The 20,066-nt window shown below is 39.0% G+C and overlaps 1 protein-coding gene across 2 annotated transcripts in view; it reads right to left on the bottom strand.

Annotated features, from left to right (window-relative positions):
- Positions 1 to 19,508, bottom strand: part of CACNB4 (calcium voltage-gated channel auxiliary subunit beta 4) — an 83,258-nt gene extending 63,750 nt beyond the window's left edge. For both annotated transcript variants that reach the window (XR_011601656.1, XM_070957003.1), the window contains exon 1: positions 19,336 to 19,508. Coding sequence is in view for 1 of the 2 variants with exons in the window: in XM_070957003.1 (XP_070813104.1) it covers positions 19,336 to 19,380 (45 nt within the window). In the remaining variant the exon portion in view is untranslated. The remainder of the gene's footprint in view (positions 1 to 19,335) is intronic.
- Positions 19,509 to 20,066: the final 558 nt, after the last annotated feature.

The raw sequence follows: 20,066 nt of genomic DNA, 5'->3' as shown, positions 1-20,066 counted from the left end.
CAGCATCGAAGGCTGAAAAGAAATAAACAAAGACTCCGTCCTCCTCAGGGAGGATGTCCATTTGATGTAAATGCGGAGGGCCCTTCTTACATTCAAGGTGTGCCATTTCTTCTCCAGGGCATGTTTTGGCCCTGGACAGAAGTTAGGCAGGATCAATTCCTGGGCCCTGTGGAATCAGGAATTCACCTTTGGAATGAAGGAGGGGTTCAACTGCAGGACCACTCTGTCAGTATGAAAGATATATAAGTCTTTCCTCACTGAAAGAGTTGCCAGTTCTGAAATTCATCTGGCTGATGTGATTGCCACCGGGAAGGCCACCTTACATGTGAGGAATCGCAGGCTAGCCGATCTCAGTGGCTCGAAGGGACCCCCGGTGAGGGCGTTCAGCATCTTTGTCAGGTCCCGAGTAGGGTACCTGTGGACCACAGGGACTGCAGGTTAGTGGCACCCCTGAGAAACCTTCGCACAGTGGTATGTCATGTGAGAGACCGCATACTCCACATGACAAGACTGGAGACAGTGCTGCCACCTGTCTCCGGATAGTATTAGATGTCAAACCTTTGTCCAAGCCTTCCTGGAGAAACTCAAGGATTTGAGCCACTGATCCCAAAGAAGGAAAGCGATTGAGAGTAGTTACGAATAAAACACAGCCAACACACAGATACCCTGAGTTGTGTTTACTTTCAGGAAAATAGTAAGGCACAGTCCAATAAACAGTCCAGGTCATACACATATAAAGCAGTAGATAGTCAAACAATAGTCCAGGGATAATCCAATAACAAAGTCTTCTTACCAATCGTTGTAGTCATACACATTAAAAGTTCTTACAGTTGCAAACAGTAGCAAACACAGCAAAGAGCAGCAAAAAGCAGTAAAGATCAATAAAGAGCATCAAAAAGAATCAAACCATATTTCTAGCTCCCTCTTAATGACATTGGCTACAGAGCTAACCAATCAGGACACAGTATGATGCAATACAGCAGTCTTAAAGTTATATTGATGGTTTATATATTGCCAACCCAACTAGTTAGATAATCATCATTTCCTAACAAGGTTTCGTGAAAATATTTTTATACCTTTTAAAAACAAAATTATAATCAAGGGAGGCTTAATTCTGTGAAAAGCATACTGGTACCCAAGTCTATAGTGAATGACATGGCAAAAGGCTCTTCCTTGAGCCAAAGTTTGTAAACACAATCTCAAATTCTTCAAAAGTTCTCTCTATATATACTGAGGCACACATTTAGCATAAAGAAGAGGCAGTGATATAAAAGGAGCATAAATAAAGAGAAAGCAAAGGGTATACTATAAGACCAACTTTAAGAGAATACTTTTCTAATTTGTATATTCTCTGTCTATCAGAATTTATACACACACACACACACACACACACACACACACACACACACACACACGTAGTCCTTGAGTTATAACCATTCATTCAGCAAGTGTTCAAAGTTACAATGAAGGGAACTTAATTTATGACCAGTATGCAAAGTTGCAGCTGTCACAGCATTCTCACAGTCACATGATTTGGCTGCCTGTAAACTGCTCACAATCATGATGGTTACAGCATCCCATGATTACATCATTGCCATTTGCAACCTTCCTTGCCAGCTTCCCAAATCAATGGGGAAGTCATTAGGGAGTTGCTCCCACCGCTTTTTCAACTGCCCACCTCTTTAGCACCTGCCTATGGCACCCAACCACCTACGCACCTGTGCATTCAACCATGCACCACAGTACCTGCGTGCAGCGCCCAAACACCTGCAGCTCTTACCTGCAGCTTCTACCTACTAGTTTGCTTGCCTGGGACTCCTGCCTCTTCTCACATCAATGGCACATGAGATCTTGCTTAATAACCGATGCAATACAACATCCCTAAGCAATGTGATCACATGATATCATGCTTTACAGCCACATCACTTAGCAACAAAAATTCCAGTCCCAATTGCCATTGTAACCTGAGGGATGCATACTGCATTTAAATTTTGTTAGAAATTTGGTATCAACTATTTTGTTGTTGTTGCTATTAACTGGATTGCTTCTGGTCATTACTGAAACAATAGGAACTTACTTCAGAATGGCTGAGGAGGGAAAATGAAGTCTCCATCCAATAAGACTCAATTAACAGGACTGCAATCAAATGCCCAAGTTTCATGGCAAGGGTAGTGATAATTATAATTACTTTATTACTAAATGGTAACAGATAAATTGCTAGTCTAGAGATATAAGGCAAAGCAATTATCTTTTGCAAAAGGAATAGGGTTGATTCCTGCTATTTTAACCAAAACTAAAAAGAAAAAAAAAAAGATAGGCAAGTTTTATAATAAAGAATTCGCGAAAAGATCTGAAATAAAAATACAAGTGTTGAAAACCACAGCTTGTGTTTACATGAAGTGGCAGGAACTTTTCTAATTCAAAAAAGAGCATTGTAACAAGTAAGTATTACAAACTGTACCCATAACTGGTGGTTTGCATACATATACTTTTTAATCAAACAATTTGTTCAGAGTTTACTCTGAAAGCACACGTACTTCATTGAGATTTATTTGTCAAGGGAATTATGATATACAAAACTCTCCTAGTCTGGAATACCTCACATGAGAAAATCAATTTAAGGCAGAGGTGGGCTGCTGCCAGTTCGGACTGGTTCGGGCAAACCGGTAGTTGCGACCCGTGAGTGGGCCTGCCCCAGCGCTATCCCGTCCTATATCGCCGTGTTTTTGAAGCCGCACGCATGCACGGAAGGCCGCTCGCTCACATTTTCGGTGCTAGGTGAACCGGTTGTTACACTTGACAGCAGCCCACCAATGATTTAAGGTAATATTTTTCAAATAAACTTTCCAGCTTTGTAGGGTTTTTTTTAATTATCATTAACTCACCAATCCATTTCACTGGGTTCATAGATCACTAAATTTTAATATGGTTTGTTGGTTTGTTTTTAGCTTAATGTAACATGTGAACCAGATTCCCATGGCTTGTTTAATAAATTATGACTTTAAAATATCACATAACATTACTGGTAAAGATAAGTTATGAAAAACATATTGCAAAGCAGGCAAATACAGATATTGTGGAGATTTTAAGGGACATTAAGTTTGCAAACTTCACTTCTTCTAATCACTTTTGGAAGTAGCTCATTAACTATTTCTAAATTATTAGAGATTATAATTTACAAAAGAAAATGGCTAAGGTTTTAACATTTAAAAGAGAAAAACAAGTAACAAATTAAGAAAGTGACCTGGATAATTGTTTCCAATTATCTAATTCCAATTAGATTTACAAAAGAGACTTGTTAAAGCCTTGAAGAACTCTGTGGGATGGGGCAAAGAAAGGAAGATAAATCAATCCCATTACAATATTTAAACAAGCTAAAGATTGTTAGAAATAATAGGAAGGAATGTAACTTTGGTTTATTTGATCAAAGCTAAAACAAGATATATTGTTACTTGTGACGCAGAACTGAAAAAATAATGTTTTATGGATTTGTTCATATATAAGAAATGGGAGATGGGAGATGGGATGAAGAGATAAATATCTTTAAGTTAAGAAACTGAAGAATTACTAAATGTGTTTATATTTGTTGTGAAGGAGATTGGAGATTTATATATTTCTTTTCTCTTTATTATATTCTTTTTCTTTTCTCTTTCTTTTCTTTTTTTCTTGCACTTTTTACCTTTTCTATTCTCTTTTCTTTCTTTAAGCTTAGTTTGCATTAGAATTTACTATTGTAATTAAAATTCTTAATTAAAAAAACTATGTATGTGAGAGAGAGATTGTGTGTGTACACAAGAGATAACACCAAATGGAGTAGAGATGTGGTAAGGTGGAAGAGAGATGAAGAAATGGAGGATGAAAGGGCTGCACTTCTCCAGAATCACAAGAAAAGGTACAGATTGAAGACACAAGAAAAGATGAAGATGATTCAACTCGAGAATATATGGTGAACATTGAGAATGTTCTTCAATACAACCAAACCCACATCCAACAAGATCTCAATAGAGAAAGAATGAAGCAAATGCACAAATTGCACAATGTAATATTTCTGCTGATGTTGGTGCCATGGCCAAAGTCTATCCTCATTGCCATATGTCATATTCCTCAGAGAAACCACCAATTTATGTTTTATGATGGAAAAAGTCAGGATAGGAAATTTGCAACATCACTCCCCAATCTATACAGCAATGATGAATCAATTGCAATTGAGTTCAAGAAGAACGTCAGACAATACAACTCTTCCAAATAACATCCTTTGGTGTTACAGAAGCCCTTCCAATGAGGGATAGATCAAATCCTTTTGCAATTATGCAAGGGTAACCCCATCATTACATCAGACATTTAATACCAGATCTCATCCTGCAAGCCAATTTTATTAAAATTTACTTCATGGATCTTGAAGACAGCATAGAAGTGAGAATGGGTATAATCCACGATGGAATTCAATATGAGATAAGAGTTTAGGTAGGTAGTGAAGAAGGAAGGAAGGAAGGAAGGAAGGAAGGAAGGAAGGAAGGAAGGAAGGAAGGAAGGAAGGAATTCCAAAGCTACCTGCCAGTTGCCAGCACACAATGTCAAAAGAGAAGCCAGCAGAAAGTTCAAAGCTGCTCCCTCTCACATTGCTTTTTTGCCCCTCCTCTGGTCACTCTATTTCTATTCTATTTCTCTGTTCAGGTAAGGAAATATCTGCTGTTGTGTGTGTTTGTGTATGTGTGTAGACACGTGAGTATAAATGATGAAATTATTAAAATCATGGCAAAGCTATTATATATGAAAATATGGAAAACAGTATGTATCATTGACCTGATAGATGATAGATTGTGAATATGGAAAAGAAATGCTACAAAACATGTGCAAATACAAAGAGATTAATGAACTCAAGATTCTTTCTCAAATTTTTTGTTATGAGATTCCTGTACTTAGGAATGCTAATTAATGAATTAATGAATTCCTAAGTATAATTATGCAGGAATCCCAACATCATCTAAACACATCATCTGGAAAGGTGATCTCAAAAGAATCTTGTTTAGGGACCACTGCTATTCAGTTCTCAACCCAATTTATGCGATATATCTACTCAAGTGCAGTCACAAGCACTGCAACAATCACAGTCAATTTCTCACCAAATTATCTACCATTTTTCCACCTGACAACTGATTCCACAACATTCTGATCGTGCAAGTAAGCCATAATCATTCCTGGGAAACAGAGAAATAAAACATGCTTGCTTAGATATCTTGTTAAGTCACAACAACAAATTCAATAAAATGAACAGCTTATGCCTTTCAAGTCAGCGCATTACTTATGGAGGACAAAGCAGACTAGAATGTGAAAGCAGATTGGGAACTGCAGACAATAAATATCATATTAAAATGTGATGGTGTAATATGGGGATACCAACTAAATCACTCACAAAACTGCTTGCTCTGTAACAGAGAAACATTATGTGACTAAATCAGCTTTCACCAATGACAATTCGGCCTGATATAAGAGATTATGGGAGAAAGAATACCAACTGAAGCAACCAAGAGATAGAATACCAGTTTATCACTTGACAGCTTATTTCATAAATGGCAATAATAAATAAATATGCTTAGTCCAGGTAGAGAGACATCTGCCAAAGGCTCCATCTTACTTCACTCACTAAAAATGAGGCTGAGAAATTCCTATGAAAACTTCCAAGATTCTGTATTTATCCTAATTCTGTATTTATCTGTATTTATTCAGATAAATCCTGAAATCTGTATAGTTCTTACTTCTTTGATCTTGCCCTGATGTTTGGGAGTTGGCAGCTGCAAATTATGGGATCTGTAAATCCCAAACATCTGGAGGATACCAGAAAAGCACAGAAAATGCTTTAAGTGCTTTTTGCGTAGCAGATAAATCCTCTTCTTTCAGAGTCACTGCCTTTACAAGATGTCCCGTTTATTTTCTCCATTTTTCTTCCATTCATTTTGAATACATTGAAGCAGACACATATACCCTTGCCAGAGAGGAAGAATGACTCTATAGCACTTGAAAATGCAACTACTCGAAAAAAAAATCAGAAAAGTAGCAGAGAAAGAAACAGAATCATTTGAGCAAATAGACATTCACTTACAGACAATAAAAAAACCAGTCCTTAATTTACCTACTGTTATCATTAAAACATGAAAGACGTTTTGTGTGTGTGTACATATACAGGCAGCCCTTGAGTTACAACCACAATTGAGCCCAAAATTTATGCTGCTAAATGAAACATTTGTTAAATGAATTTGCCCCATTTTACAACTTTTCTTGCCACAGTTGTTAAGTGAATCACTGCATTTGTTAAATTAGTATCGGTAATACCAGGGGTGAAATGCTCCCGGTTTGGACCGGATCACTCGATCCAGTAGCAATGGAGGCGGGTGGTTCGGAGAACCAGTAGCAAAAATTCCTGGGCCCCCCCATGCCCAGCTGAGCCACACAATCATCAGAGGCTTTTTTTTTTTTAATTTTTAAAAGCATTTTTTCTACAACCTCTTCGGCCGAAAAAATGCTTTTAAAAGTAAAAAAAAAGCCTCTGATGATCGCCCAGCTCAGCTGGGATCGTCAAATGCTTTTAAAAGCCTCTGATGATCCCAATTGAGTTGCCTGATCGGCAGAGGCTTCTTTTCTTTTAAATGCCTCTGACGATCCCAGCTGAGTTGCCTGATCAGCAAAGGCATTTAAAAGAAAAAAAGCCTCTGCCGATCAGGCAACTCAGCTGGGATCGTCAGAGCCTTTTGAATGCATTTTTTTACAACCTCTTCACCGAAGAGGTTGTAGAAAAAATGGTTTTAAAAGTTAAAAAAAAAAAAGGCCACGCCCACCCAGTCACATTACCCCCCCACACCAAGCCACGCCCACAGAACCGGTAGTAACACGGTTGTTAAGTGAATCTGGATTCCCCGTTGACTTAGCCTGTCAGAAGGTCTCAAAAGGGGATTGCGTGACCCCAGGATACTGCAACAATCATAACTATGAACTAATTGCCAAGCATATGAATTTTGAGTAGGTGACTATGGGCATGCTGCAGTAGTCGTAAGTATGAAAAATGGTCAAAAAATGGTCACTTTTTTCAGTACCGTTGTAACTTTGAACAGTCACTAAATGAACTGTTGTAAGTCGAGGGCTACCTGTATAGATATAGACATCTTTTATATGACCACAAGATTCAGCAATACTTGCTGACTTCCTGCAAGTAACTTTGGAGGGGGACGGGACAATTCATTAATGAAAAGAGATGAAAATGTCCATTTAATTTGAATACAGGAGTTACAATGCAGTCCCAGCTGAGAGTCCAAAAAGGATGACATCTGGCTATACAGTCAAAAGACTAAAAGGAACCCAACGCCAAAACCAATATAATCATCTACAGCCAGACGTCTCAAAAGTCTGGCATAAAGTTCCAAACAGATTTAGAAAAATATTTCTGTTTTATTAGCAAAGAGGCTTGCAGAAAGAAGCCAAAGGAAAGGAGATGCACGAGTGCTCAAGTGAATCCTGGGATTAGCAAGAGAAAATAAATATTTTTTTAGAAATCCCAATAAAAAGTCAATTCCCTATGGGGATAAAAAAAAAAAAAAGCAAGAAGTGTGCATATGTACATAAGGGAGCACACCTACACACAGCACAGCTTGCATTTTAAATGCTGATGGTGAATAACTGTGATGTCTCTTTTCTGGTTGCAGAAAGAAAGTAATGTTCATTTGGGAGGGGGGTGGACAGCAAAATAAAAAGATTTAAATACCACTCCTTCTGGTACAGGAGAGCTAAGCTACACCGCTACAGCCTCATGGAACTTTCCAGAGCTTTGCCTGCAAGGGCCAGAATCCCTTCAAAAGCCTAGTTTCGATGTTAGGACAAAAGAGGAAAATAATAAAATGGGTGTATAACTGTATAACTGATCTTTCACCAAATTAAATTTTAATTTAGACTTTGCTCCACAAAGCAATTAGCGTCTCTCTGTACTCGTCTACCCATCTTTGACTGAGAAAGATCATGGTTTAGCAAATCAGATCAGTATGTCTGAGTAGCAAAAATCAGATAGACATTCATAAAACTACTGTTACCTAAATAGGACCTATTTATATTGCTGGCAGAGGAATACCATGTAAAAATTAGCCATTTAGCAGTTTTTCTCCTTTTTTGAAACTTTGTTTGGAATGAGCATTTTACCAGCAACAGTAAAGATAGGGGAACCATAAATAGGACTGCACGCACACACAGTCAGTGTTGACTACCTGGATAAATTCCTGCAAGTTTTTTGGCAAAATTCCTCAGAAATAATTTGCTCTTGCCTGCTTCCCAGGACTAAGAAAGATCAACTCACTCAAGGTCATCAAGCTGACTTTATGGCTCAGCCAGGACTAAAACTCACGGTCTTCTAGTTTCTAGCCTGGTGCGTCTAACCACTACATCAAATTGGCTCTATAAAATAGGATTACCGATTTCATTTCCAAATTCCAACTATTGCTAGGGCCCTCCTAAAATGTCATGCTAGACTTCAACTGATCTACTTAGAAACATCCAAGTATGTCTAAAAAAACAGATAGACGATAGAAAGCATAGGATTCTATTATTCAGATAAATTCTATTTCATGATAATTGTATTATTTCATGGTACGCCCTTTTGGGAAATGGGGCATACCTTTGCTTTCTGTTTCAGGAGCCAAAATTAAGGAGATGATCAGATCCAAACTATTCATGGAGTGAAATGATTCCTTCTGTAGTTGGCTGAAGCCACTATTGGCCACATGTGATGCTCTTTCTTGGCCTTCTTCAACTATCATTGCCTGGTTTGTCACAAATGTGAAACTTCCATTTATAAACAGCAAGAGTTGCCGTAGAAGAAAAATAACATGACAGCATGCATAGGGTAGCTTCTGCAGCCATTGGGCAGAGGCCCAGCTCATTTCATTGTTCAGCTTCTATCACCCAACCATGGCAGGGAGATGGCACGGCTGTTTAATAGTCCTCAAAAAGGACTATCATGTAAGGAGGCATGCCTTTCTAGTGGGCAGACAAGAGGCATGCAGCTTCCCCTCCCCATCTATTTAGAGGGGAGGGCAAAGGAGTTGATGTTTGAGTGCAAACTAAGGGACAGGATATGCAATACACACACCTGCCAGCAATGAAAAGCTTGCTGAACATAAAGGGAAATGGTGATTGGCTGTTGCTTCTCTGCAAAACCTACGAAGTGATATCTTAAAATATTGGAGCCTTTTGCAGCCAAATTTAATGCAGGAGACTGAAGCATCTCCACAAAATAACCGTGTTGGCTTCATCCAAAAAAAAAAAATGTACTGAATCTGAGAAAAAGGGAAATGGAAGCAAAAATGATGCAGCAAATCCTTCTCTACTAAAGCAAAATGTAGATACCTCAATATTTCTGATTATTCATTAAAACTGCCACCACCAAAACTCTCTTCACAAAAACATGTCAAGCAGCTTATTATGGTAAGTTTTCTTTTCTTGCTGATAACTGCCATCTGTCAGGCCCGAAATGAATGGCTGCCCTCTTTCTCTATTTGCAAATGCAGCCCGTTCTCACGCAAACACAGATGTTGTATCTACAGATCATACAATTGCATACTAATTGATCCATGGAATAATTGTTCAGTGTCTGACCATTTATTTTATGTGGAAAGATTATGAAGTTTGTGTAACTGAATACAGAATTCTGTTTTCCACATAATTGTGACATACTGAACTAATCTGGGAATTATCCAAAACTTCTTGTGGTCAAGCATTTGCATGGTGGATTGAATATTTTCATAGTAATTTGTTTCATAATTAATATGAAATGCAGCAGTCTATTATGGTCCAATGGGCAACATTCCTGGCCATTCTAATGTTGATGAAATACAAATCCCAACAAATTTCTGTCATTGATTGTTCAGCTGAAGAGCAACATGTGGAGGCCCACAAATTTACCATCACTGACTAAGTATGTTTTACTGTGAACAGTGGCTTACTTCATTTAACATGAAATGTATTTAACTTAAAATAATTCATTGTAGTTACTCCTGATGCATTCCATTGCTTTCAATTAAGTAACAATGTGGATTAATCAGAATTAGTCTATATATTAGGAAAGAATTTTTAGCAGAGGATGCACATAGAGGGAACAGTGTATAATTTTTACACTGACATGACATGAAGAGAACAGGACACTTACCTCTTGCCTTCAAACTGCACACTACCTTCATTTTTAATGGCTTAATGCAATGCTTAAGAGCTTAATTGTCTGAATTGAATACATATATAATCATTCTGAAAATAACACCTTGGATTGAAACAGTATAACTGAAAGATTCTTGGTTGAGGAAGACTGTTAAAACTAAGACTAAAGCATCATGAAACTGGAATAGGGTGTGAGAAAGATAATTGTGTGTATTTGTATTATCAACTGTGTGAAGTTTAAGTTTGATCCAACCAAGGCTTCCTGAAAAAGGAACCAAGCAGGATTTTACCAGATATTTGGTAGTTTGGAATTTTGTAGACTTCATGTCCTCCATTCAAGCTTGGACAACAAAAAAGAACATAAGCACTTGACAAAAGAATAAAAGCAGTTCGGAAGTAAACAGCTACAATATCAGAATTGAATCATGTAGCATTCTCCTCATCCCAAACTGAAGTTGATTTCTAAAATGCATCTTAAGAGTCCATGATAATTATTCTCTTTTTGAGGTGAGCTCATCTTTCTGGAATCTACTACTCTATTTTCAATGAAGGTCAACCATTGGTTTCTAGCTAATGGAAATCAAGTAAAACATAAGAACTGTACCAAATCTAGTAGATCTTATTAGATGCAATCTTGTTTTAACCTTTATGAAAGACCATAATCTTCTTCAACTTGGTGTCCTCCTATATCCCTACAATAATTCTTACACATTAGAAGGTGTAAGTGTTCGCCAACACTTGGGAAGGCAAGTATACAGTAAAGTGAATGATGCATTTAGGGAAAGTTGCACAATTATTTTGGATTCTGAAGCAAACAATAACTTAACACTGCGAAATATTTTGGCCACCCAACATAGCCTGGAAAAGCAGTAAGCCTTGATATTAGGCAATAGTTTTGTTTGTGCTTAGGAATTCTTCCTAGCTCTGATAAATGAGTTCACATCTGTAGTCGTCTTTTAAAAAAGCAGAATTCATTCCCTGTGTACAAAAATCCATACTTATTAGCGGCAGCAAAAGGACCAAACTGATGTGGCTGCTGCTGATTTATGACAGATCTGCTGCCACAGAAATATTTCATCGTATCCCAGCACAGGCAACGATTTGAAGTCAGGTAATTAGAACTCCAAAGACAGGAAGAAATGAGAAGCAAATGAAAACTAGAGCAACAAAGAAAACTGAAGTCAGTTTTACAGAAGAGGAATAATTCATCTGAACAGTTGGGAGTCAAAACTGCAGTCTATGGATGTTTTAGTATTTTGTGTTATTTAATCCTGCAGCGATCATGAATTCTGGGGTTTTTTTTTTCCTTTAGTGGAAAATGTTTCTATCTCTACATGATGGCTTAAAGCAATGCACTGTTTTCTCTACAGATGTATTAGCAATGGGGAGGAAATCAATTGCTTAATATCTTAAATCCAAAATCCATTTTCTACAGATAGGGGAGGAAGTTGGGGATTTTTGGTTCGCTTTACTTTCTGTGGTTACTGTTATCATTACATTGCTTTTTATGAAGATAGTCCTAAATGCCATGTTTTTTGTAAGAGCTACTTCGCTATGGTGTACGAATTATGACACTGCAACTAAAACATAATTAAATGCAGGCAGAATTACAAAACGTGATGAGCATGTCTGCAAACGAAGCAATTTCTCTCTAGGTGACAAGAATCCAGAATATGTACCACGCAATATTCCAAAAAGTTGCATCAGAGTTGAAGTACAGTACCAGCCTGTTACTCTTTAAAGCAGCCACATCTTTTCCTGGATTTCAAAGCAACTGCAGAGAGCAGCTTACTGAGGAAAAACATGGCTGCTTTCATGAATTCATAATCCCACCCTTTCCAAAATGCTTCCAAAAGTATTTCTGAATCACTGCACAACTTCACTTATTCTCTCTGCAGGATACCATATTGGCAAAAAACAGACAGGTCAGGGGCCATGGAAATTTTGCTCTCATCATCTTTTTTCAGCCTTGTCTTAAACTCCCTCTGCCTCTCTCCCCCAAAACAGTATCCTTTAAGGGGAAAGCAAAAAGTTGTCTTGCATATGGAAGCCAGATTTTCATCTTGTCTCTTGCAATCTCAGTTATTAAAAATCTAGTCTATTTTCAGAGATCTGTTTTTCAATGAGGAGGATGGGAAGGGCTACACCCCCCCCAACATTCCTTTGAGGATGTTGAGTAGGACCAGAGCAGAAATTAAAGGGAATGTTCTTTCTCTCTCCAATAGCCAACTTTTCCACTTTTTGCCCATGTGCAGAGCCTGCATGGAAGACTCTTTTGGCAATTAACATGTAAGAGATGTGGAGACACTTCAAGGCAATGCAGAGAATCATGCTGCATCAGGGGTGGGTTGTACTTATCTTTATCTGGTTATCTGGTTCGCAACGGGGCCGCGCTCTCACTTGTTTCGCTCGTGCGCGTGCACTTCTGCGCATGCACAGAAGTTCCCTAATGATGTTGGTGTCAGTGGGCAGAGCCTCCTACCGATTTTACTACCGGTTCTTGCGAACGGGTCCGAACCGGGGGCAACCCACCACTGTGCTGCATCCACAACAAATCTAAGTTGCTTGGCCCAGTTCTATCAGCTTTCTTTTGTTAAAGACAAACACTGAAAAAAATCCATGCATAGTGTGTGTATATATCACACACACACACACACAAAAACACAAAATAACTTGGTGCCAAATGGACCAGTCCTTTATTTCATAGCCTATGGACAAAGACTTGCTCCAGTCTCATTCACAGAACTTTATAAGAGATCCGGATAGTGGATAATATTCATACAACACAATAGTCCACTTACAAACCAGCCAACTACATTTTAACTTGGTGTAAAGTTTAAGTGTACCTTATAAACTCAGCTCATTTTATTTGTTGCGATGTACACCATAAAATTAAGTAAATCATGAATCAATTTTCCATGGATTAGTATGTCATGAGAACACAACCATGTGCTGACAGTTTTGCTCTGCTCAACAGCTCAACAACAGCTCAACAAACAGCAAATGAATAGGAAATAAAGAGTATATCGTTCTCTATATCTCCCATTCCTAAATAATGTCCTTAGAAATACATATGCAAGTGCAAGATCATAAGCTTGAAGGGTGATCTTGAGCATACATATTCAAAAGCCATACTGAGAACAATGCTACAAAATCCCCACCCAGCTAAGTATGTTCAGGATTGTGACCCTAATTTATTATGACCAGATCCTAAGAAACCCACTTTGATCACTTTGCTTCCTGGTGAACACCTTTCATCTCTGGCAGTGGCCTCTCAAATAGCAAATATTTTACCACAACCGTATCAAGTCAGCTCCCTGATCAGTTTTTAAAGCAATTTAGCCCAGATCTAACATCGTTATATCATTGTATTTCTTTATGTCAGAAATCAGAGTCCTCAAAGATCAATGTTATTAAACCATCTGTCAGAAAACAAATTCAAACTATATAGATCACATTTGGAAAACTCAAATAATCTGAATGATTCAAAATCTATACAACAAGTAATTCTAAATTTGGCTAGAGAAAAGTGATCAATTGCACTCCTATCCTATCCTATCCAACAAATCCTAGTGAAGCCTTTCGTCTGAGTAGACATTAAGATTTACACTACAAAACTCGGTTGTGTAACACCCATTCATTCTGCTCCTTCCCTTAAGAAACTATTGCTGATATCTGTATCTCTGACAACTAAACTGATGACTCCAGGTGTTATCTACTGCATTGATCCAAATTTACTAAAAGGCCAATTTATAACAATGATTACAAACCTAAATTTTGAAAACTACAACCACCACAGGTTAGGATGATATATTGAAAAATTTAAACCCATGTTCAGATAAACTGACAGCTTATACTATTACACAACTCCTATGAGATTCAAACCATTCTATGTAAACCAGATTCAGGGTAAAGGATCTAGGTGACTATCGCAAATCACAAAGATTTGCAATTTTGAAATTATTCCTAATTTCATCCAAATGCAATTGCAAACAAAAAGTAAAGACAGTTGGGGATAGAAAAGATGCATTGAGAGAGATAGCAATAGCACTTAAGATTTTGGGGGGGGGGTCACCACCACGTAAAAAAGATGTTGAGTGCAGAGCACAACAACAAAGAGGATTAGGGGACTGGAGGCTAAAACATATAAAGAATGGTTTCTGGAATTGGGTATGTCTAGTCTGATGAAATTGAAGACTGGGGTAACATGATAGCAGTGTTCCAATATTTCTTTGCCACAAAGAAGAGGGAGTCGACCTATTTTCCAAAGCACCTGAATCAAAAGCAGGGAAGCCCTAGCAACAAGGGCGGAGCTTAACAGCTTTGACAGACTCAGTCCTTCAACTGAACAAACGAGGACAACCCATTCCTGGATGCAGTCTCCACCTAGAGGGAGAAGCAACCTAGAACTAAGGAGAAATTTCCTGACAGAACAATTAATCAGTGGAATAAATGACTTGCCTCCAGAAGTAGTGGATGCTCTAATACTGAAAGTTTTTAAGAAGAGATTGGACAATTTGTCTGAAATGGTATAGGGTTTCCTGCCTGAGCAAGGGGTTGGACTATAAGATCTCCAAGGTCCCTTCCGACTGTTATTCTGTTACTTATACACCGCTTCATATATAGTGCACCATCTGTAAGCTGTTTAGAGTCAGCATATTACCCCCAACAACCTGTGTCCTCATTTTACTGACCTTGGAAAGATGTAAGGTCTGGACTGAGTCAACCTTGAGCTGGACTAATTCCTTTTTTTTTGTTCTAAGCACGTCTTTACTCATGCCTCTTTGAAGGCCAAAGACATGCTTCAAAAGGCTTTTTGAACTGCATTGTATACAGGCAGTCCAAACTTACAACTGGTCAGTTAACAACCTTTCAGAGTTACAATGGACCTGAAAAGAGGAACTTACAACCCGGGTTCAAAGTTCCAACAGTTGGGGCCCCTCCACAGTCATGTGACTTGAGATTTGGGATCTTGGCAACACTGCCTCACTTAGTCATTTGTGGTATCTCACAGTCACAGGACCACAACTTAATACAGTTTTGCTGTTATTGGTTTGCTTAACAATAGCACACGCAAAGAAGTTGCAAAGCTTATTCAGTCACGTGACCAACCCATTTTATGATTGTCAGAACATATAACCATCATGGGAAGACTCCATGATGGTCATATGTTGTGGCAAGCCATCTGAACAGAACATCAAGCAAATAAGACCAGGATATTATGAAGCAAATAAGAGCCGTGGTGGCCCAGTGGTTAGAATGCAGTACTGCAGGCTACTTCTGCTGACTGCTGGCCATCTGCAATTTGGCAGTTCGAATCTTACCAGGCTCAAAGTTGACTCCGCCTCCCATCCTTCCAAGGTGGGTATGAGTACCCAGATTGTTGGGGGCAATAGGCTGACTTTGTAAACTGCTTAGAGAGGGTTGTAAAGCACTGTGAAATGGTATATAAGCCTAAGTGCTATTGCTATCTACATTTAAATAAAAAAACCCTTATTACTTTATAAATAAACATAAATAAAAATATGACTTATATTCTTAAATGAACAAACCTTTTTTTCTTGTTTATCTTTGATAGCAATTACTCTCTCTTCTGGCATGATACATGAGTGAGCTTCTTTCACTAACAAAGTATAAGGTAAAAATAAACATTCTCCTGAATTCAGCTTGAGTCTTTCTGACTATATAAAGACTTCCATGCAGATTTCTGGGCAGGATTCCAGAATTAGCTAGCCACTTTCCACTTCTGCAATTTTTTTTTTCAACTTTCCAGAGTAGCTAACACATCTTGGTTTTACAGTTGGTTTCCCTTCCAACTACTAATCATCCAAGGTCAGCAAGATCCTACCACCTGCCACGGGTACAGTATTTGTCTCCAAATGTTCTCAATCTTGAATGAGAAGTTTCTGTGCTTGCCTGAGGTATACATACAAAACTACATACAAAAAATTATGACAGGTGGGAAATATTAATTAGCACCTATTTCCACAGATTGTCCTTCCATCCAAGACTAATTTGGAATCTGAAAAATCTTCAAATTACATTTTGGCTTTCTTCAAAATCCTCACTTTATTCGTGAATTGGCAGCATAGCAGCATGGGTCAGGCATCAAACTTGAGCAACCTAGATTCTATAAGGCATACTGCAGTAAAAATTGCCGTACCAGTCTTGAGTCATTCCAACTTATTCATGTTACAATGTGAGGGTCTTTAGTTACAGATATTCTCCCTACAAACAAAAAATCCAATTTCAATTCATATCTTTGTATTTTTATACATGAAAACCCAGCTGAACAATTTGGTTGCTTTGTTTAGATTTCTACCAAACCAGAATTGTTTACAACCCCTTAACTCATACATTTTAAGTGAGAAACACACATATAACGCATTTTTACAATACCCTTTTTCTTTAAATTCTTACCAGCCCATTCCTGCAGAACACCAACTCGGTGACAGAAGGCCTCAACTTTGAACATAATACTCTTATTCACTAAATCGGAGTTATATATTCTTTTGCATTATTATCAATGCAGCATGAGCAGTATAATTTAATTTCTGTCCTAAAACTTCCTCTTTAAGAAAAGGAAGGGGGGAAAGGGAGAAAGAAGATTCATATACAAAACTACAATTAATATTCCCTTGAATAGGTCACAATCTTGGCTTAATAGAAAATGCAAGCAGGCTGCCCTTTGCTGGCAAATAACTTCTCAGAATCTTAACATCTTAAGACAGGCTTTTTAAGTAAGGGAGATTATGGAATCATTATCGGTTTGAAGTCTCCTTTTTGGAAATCTCTTTAAAAATACCCACACCCACAAAGGTATGTTTTACAAGGACAAACATCCCAGTGAGGTGAAGGATAACATGGACTTCTCCCACCCCAATTCAACAGACCTCTCCCTACTCTCACCACCATTACTCTCCCAACCCAGACAGTACACATCAATTTTAAGCATAAATAATCTATTTCACACAATGGCCCCAGCATTATCACTCACATCATCAGCCATGTCCAGCAAGTACTCATGACAATCTGCTGGCAATAGCATGAGCCATGCAAATGTTAAAGGCTCTCTGGAAGAAGCATGAACTTTGTGCAACAAAGTACGGTTCCTTCCGTAACCAGGGAAGGAAATGATTATCTTGGCCAAAGCAGACTATTTTTAGTCCATGCACAAACCAGCAGGTATTGGCTGAGTGTATAAAGTGAATCATGTAGAAATTCTGTACCGCAGCTGGCTTTATTTTTTCTTGTTCAATATATTTTGTGTTTCGGGTTTTTTTTCACAGCAGCTTCTCATTCATTCACACGACAATATTGAATGAGAGGTTTCTGTGCCTGCTACACCTTGAATGAGGGAAATGAGCCTGACAAGGAAGGGGTTATAGTCCATCTGCAGAGCTAATGATGAGCAATCCAGAAATCCGGGTGTCCTCAACTCAAGACAAGACATTTTCCCACTGAGCTTGGCTATTTCACTTAAAAATATTTCTGGTATATTTCGGCAGTGCCAGTCATTCATCCAAAGAGGTATTAACCGAAAATTTCTTGCCTTCTTTTGAAAAAAGTTATGAATGTATTAACAAACCTTAGCTCAGAAAAAAAAAATAATAATGCACTGACAGGGAAGTTTGGGAAAATATACATTGTGGAAAAAATATCTGACGGATGCAGAAATGCCAGTATAAAATCAATAAATCAAACAGCAAGTTTTGAAAGTCAAAAGAGATTTTGTTTTAACTCACTTTGAATTTCAACTTTCCTATTAGAAAAATTGTAACAATAACAAATATTGGTGGCTGAATCAATCTCAAAATGCGGTACTCTGCAGCTGTATTCCAAAGAGCATTAGAGCAACAGGGACATTTGCAAAATACATGAGATCTTGTCCATTTCCAGATGGATCTTATCAGTGGTGATCTTAAATGCCCCCATTGATACATAGACTGTTTTATGTTATAATCACTGCATTTTTATGCCTTTGCGATAAAACTTATGTAACACATTCCTTTAATGTGGAACAGCATGTACCTTATTGTGTCAATCTAAGCACTTTTCTCTTTGTCCAGAGAAAACATTGCCCCCTAAGGACTTTTTTAAACTGTAGAGGTAAAGATTTTGACTAAGACAGTTACAGTATTATGCTTTATTATCCTCAATTATCTTTTTCCAATCTACATTCAACTGGCTTCCAACTAGCACAGGCTTTCAGATAATTGGCAATCAATTCCTATAAATGCCTATCCTGGCTTAAGAGAGCAGGTATTTTATTAAGGAGTACCAACATCTCATAAAATGACAAGACCAGTCAACATGACACCTCGGTCTTAGTAATCAGCTTCTTAGAAGCATCCCTACTGTTTTTGTGATGTTACAGGATTGCATTACACCAACCACTTGTGCTGTTTCTTTGTTCAAGAAAAGCAAATGGATCTACATTGATTATTTGGCTAGATAAAAAGGCGGGAGGGGGGGAATCAGGTCTGGAAAATAACAGTCTGCTTAAACAAAGCAGAGAGGGTAGCATTTTGTGCACCATTCCCACATTCTTTTAGACGTTGAACATAGTGGCACAAGGGCGAGAACATTTTTCCAAATTAGAAACCCCTGGGAAAGCATTCCTCCAGCCTGCCTTGAGAACCCAGGATGCACAGTCTATCAACCCAATGCTTTCCACCCCTGCCTTTCTTTTCAGGGATGCTGAATGAAGAATTACATAACCTGGGATTACTTTAGGTGCCTGCAGATCAAATGCACTGCCATCATCCCACCAAGAAAGAGCCCAGCTCTTGGGTATCCTTTTCCTTCTGCTTACTTTGTTATTGCTGAAGAAGGAGGGGAAGTGGTGGTGGTGGGGGGAGAAACATGCCAAAAGCCTGAAAAGGAAGGAAGGGGGGGGGGGAATGAGGGAAGGAAGGGGGCAAGGAGGGAAAGAGGGCAATGAAGGAAGGAGAGAAAGGAGGGAAGGAAGAGAAGAAGGTTGGAAGGAAGGAAGGAAGGAAGGAAGGAAGGAAGGAAGGAAGGAAGGAAGGAAGGAAGGAAGGAAGGAAGGAAGGAAGGAAGGAAGGAAGGAAGGAAGGAAGGAAGGAGGGAGAGGGAGGGAGGAAGGAAGGAAGGAAGGAAGGAAAGGAAGGAAAAGAGACTTACCGCCTCAGAGTCTTCAAATCCATGCAGGTACAAATTGTCATACATGGAGGTCTGATAATCCAAAGAGCCCCTTTTTCAAGGCAAAAAAAAAAAAAAAGTAAACACCCGGGCCACAGACGCCGCTGGGATTGCCAAAGCGGGGAAAGGCCCAGCCAGTCCGACTCAGCTCAGGCTGCCTTGTTCAGTTGTTGGGCTGCGCGGCTTCCCCCCACCCACCCCCCGGGCCGCGCCGCTGTTTCATTCACATCCTCGAAGGAGAGGAGGTCATCCCGAGAGGCAGCCCAGCGCTGGCATTTTATCTGCCCCCCTCTCTCTCTCTCTCGGAGTCCGAACAGCAAAGCAAAAGCGTTGCCTCCGACCGAAGGCTGATGACACGGAGGCAGGAGAGGAAAGCCTGATTGGCTCGGTGGCTGCGCCTCGTCAACTTGCAGACGTTGTGCTCCGTGCAAGGGGATGATAAACATGAGGACGGGCTCTTCCGAACAGGCATCATCTCTTTCTTTCTCCCCTTCCCTCCCTCCCTCCTCCTCCCCACCTCCCGTGATTTATTTTGCCCACGGGGGCTCAGAATCGTAATAACAAGGCATCGTCGTTGATAAGGAAGTTAGGCTGACAGGAGATAACTGGCCGGCTTTAATGAAGTAAACTGGGCTGATTTTTTTTTTTTTGGTCCCAGGAGGAAGAGATTTAATGACCACTATCATAGTTGGGGCCGGGAAAGGGTTCATTTC

This window comes from Pituophis catenifer, unplaced genomic scaffold, assembly GCF_029215685.1.
Source record: "Pituophis catenifer annectens isolate HBS135680 unplaced genomic scaffold, rPitCat1.0.hap2 SCAF_1, whole genome shotgun sequence".
Lineage (NCBI taxonomy): Eukaryota > Metazoa > Chordata > Lepidosauria > Squamata > Colubridae > Pituophis > Pituophis catenifer.
Note: the sequence above shows the minus strand (reverse complement) of the source record. Positions and strands in the feature narration are given on the sequence as shown.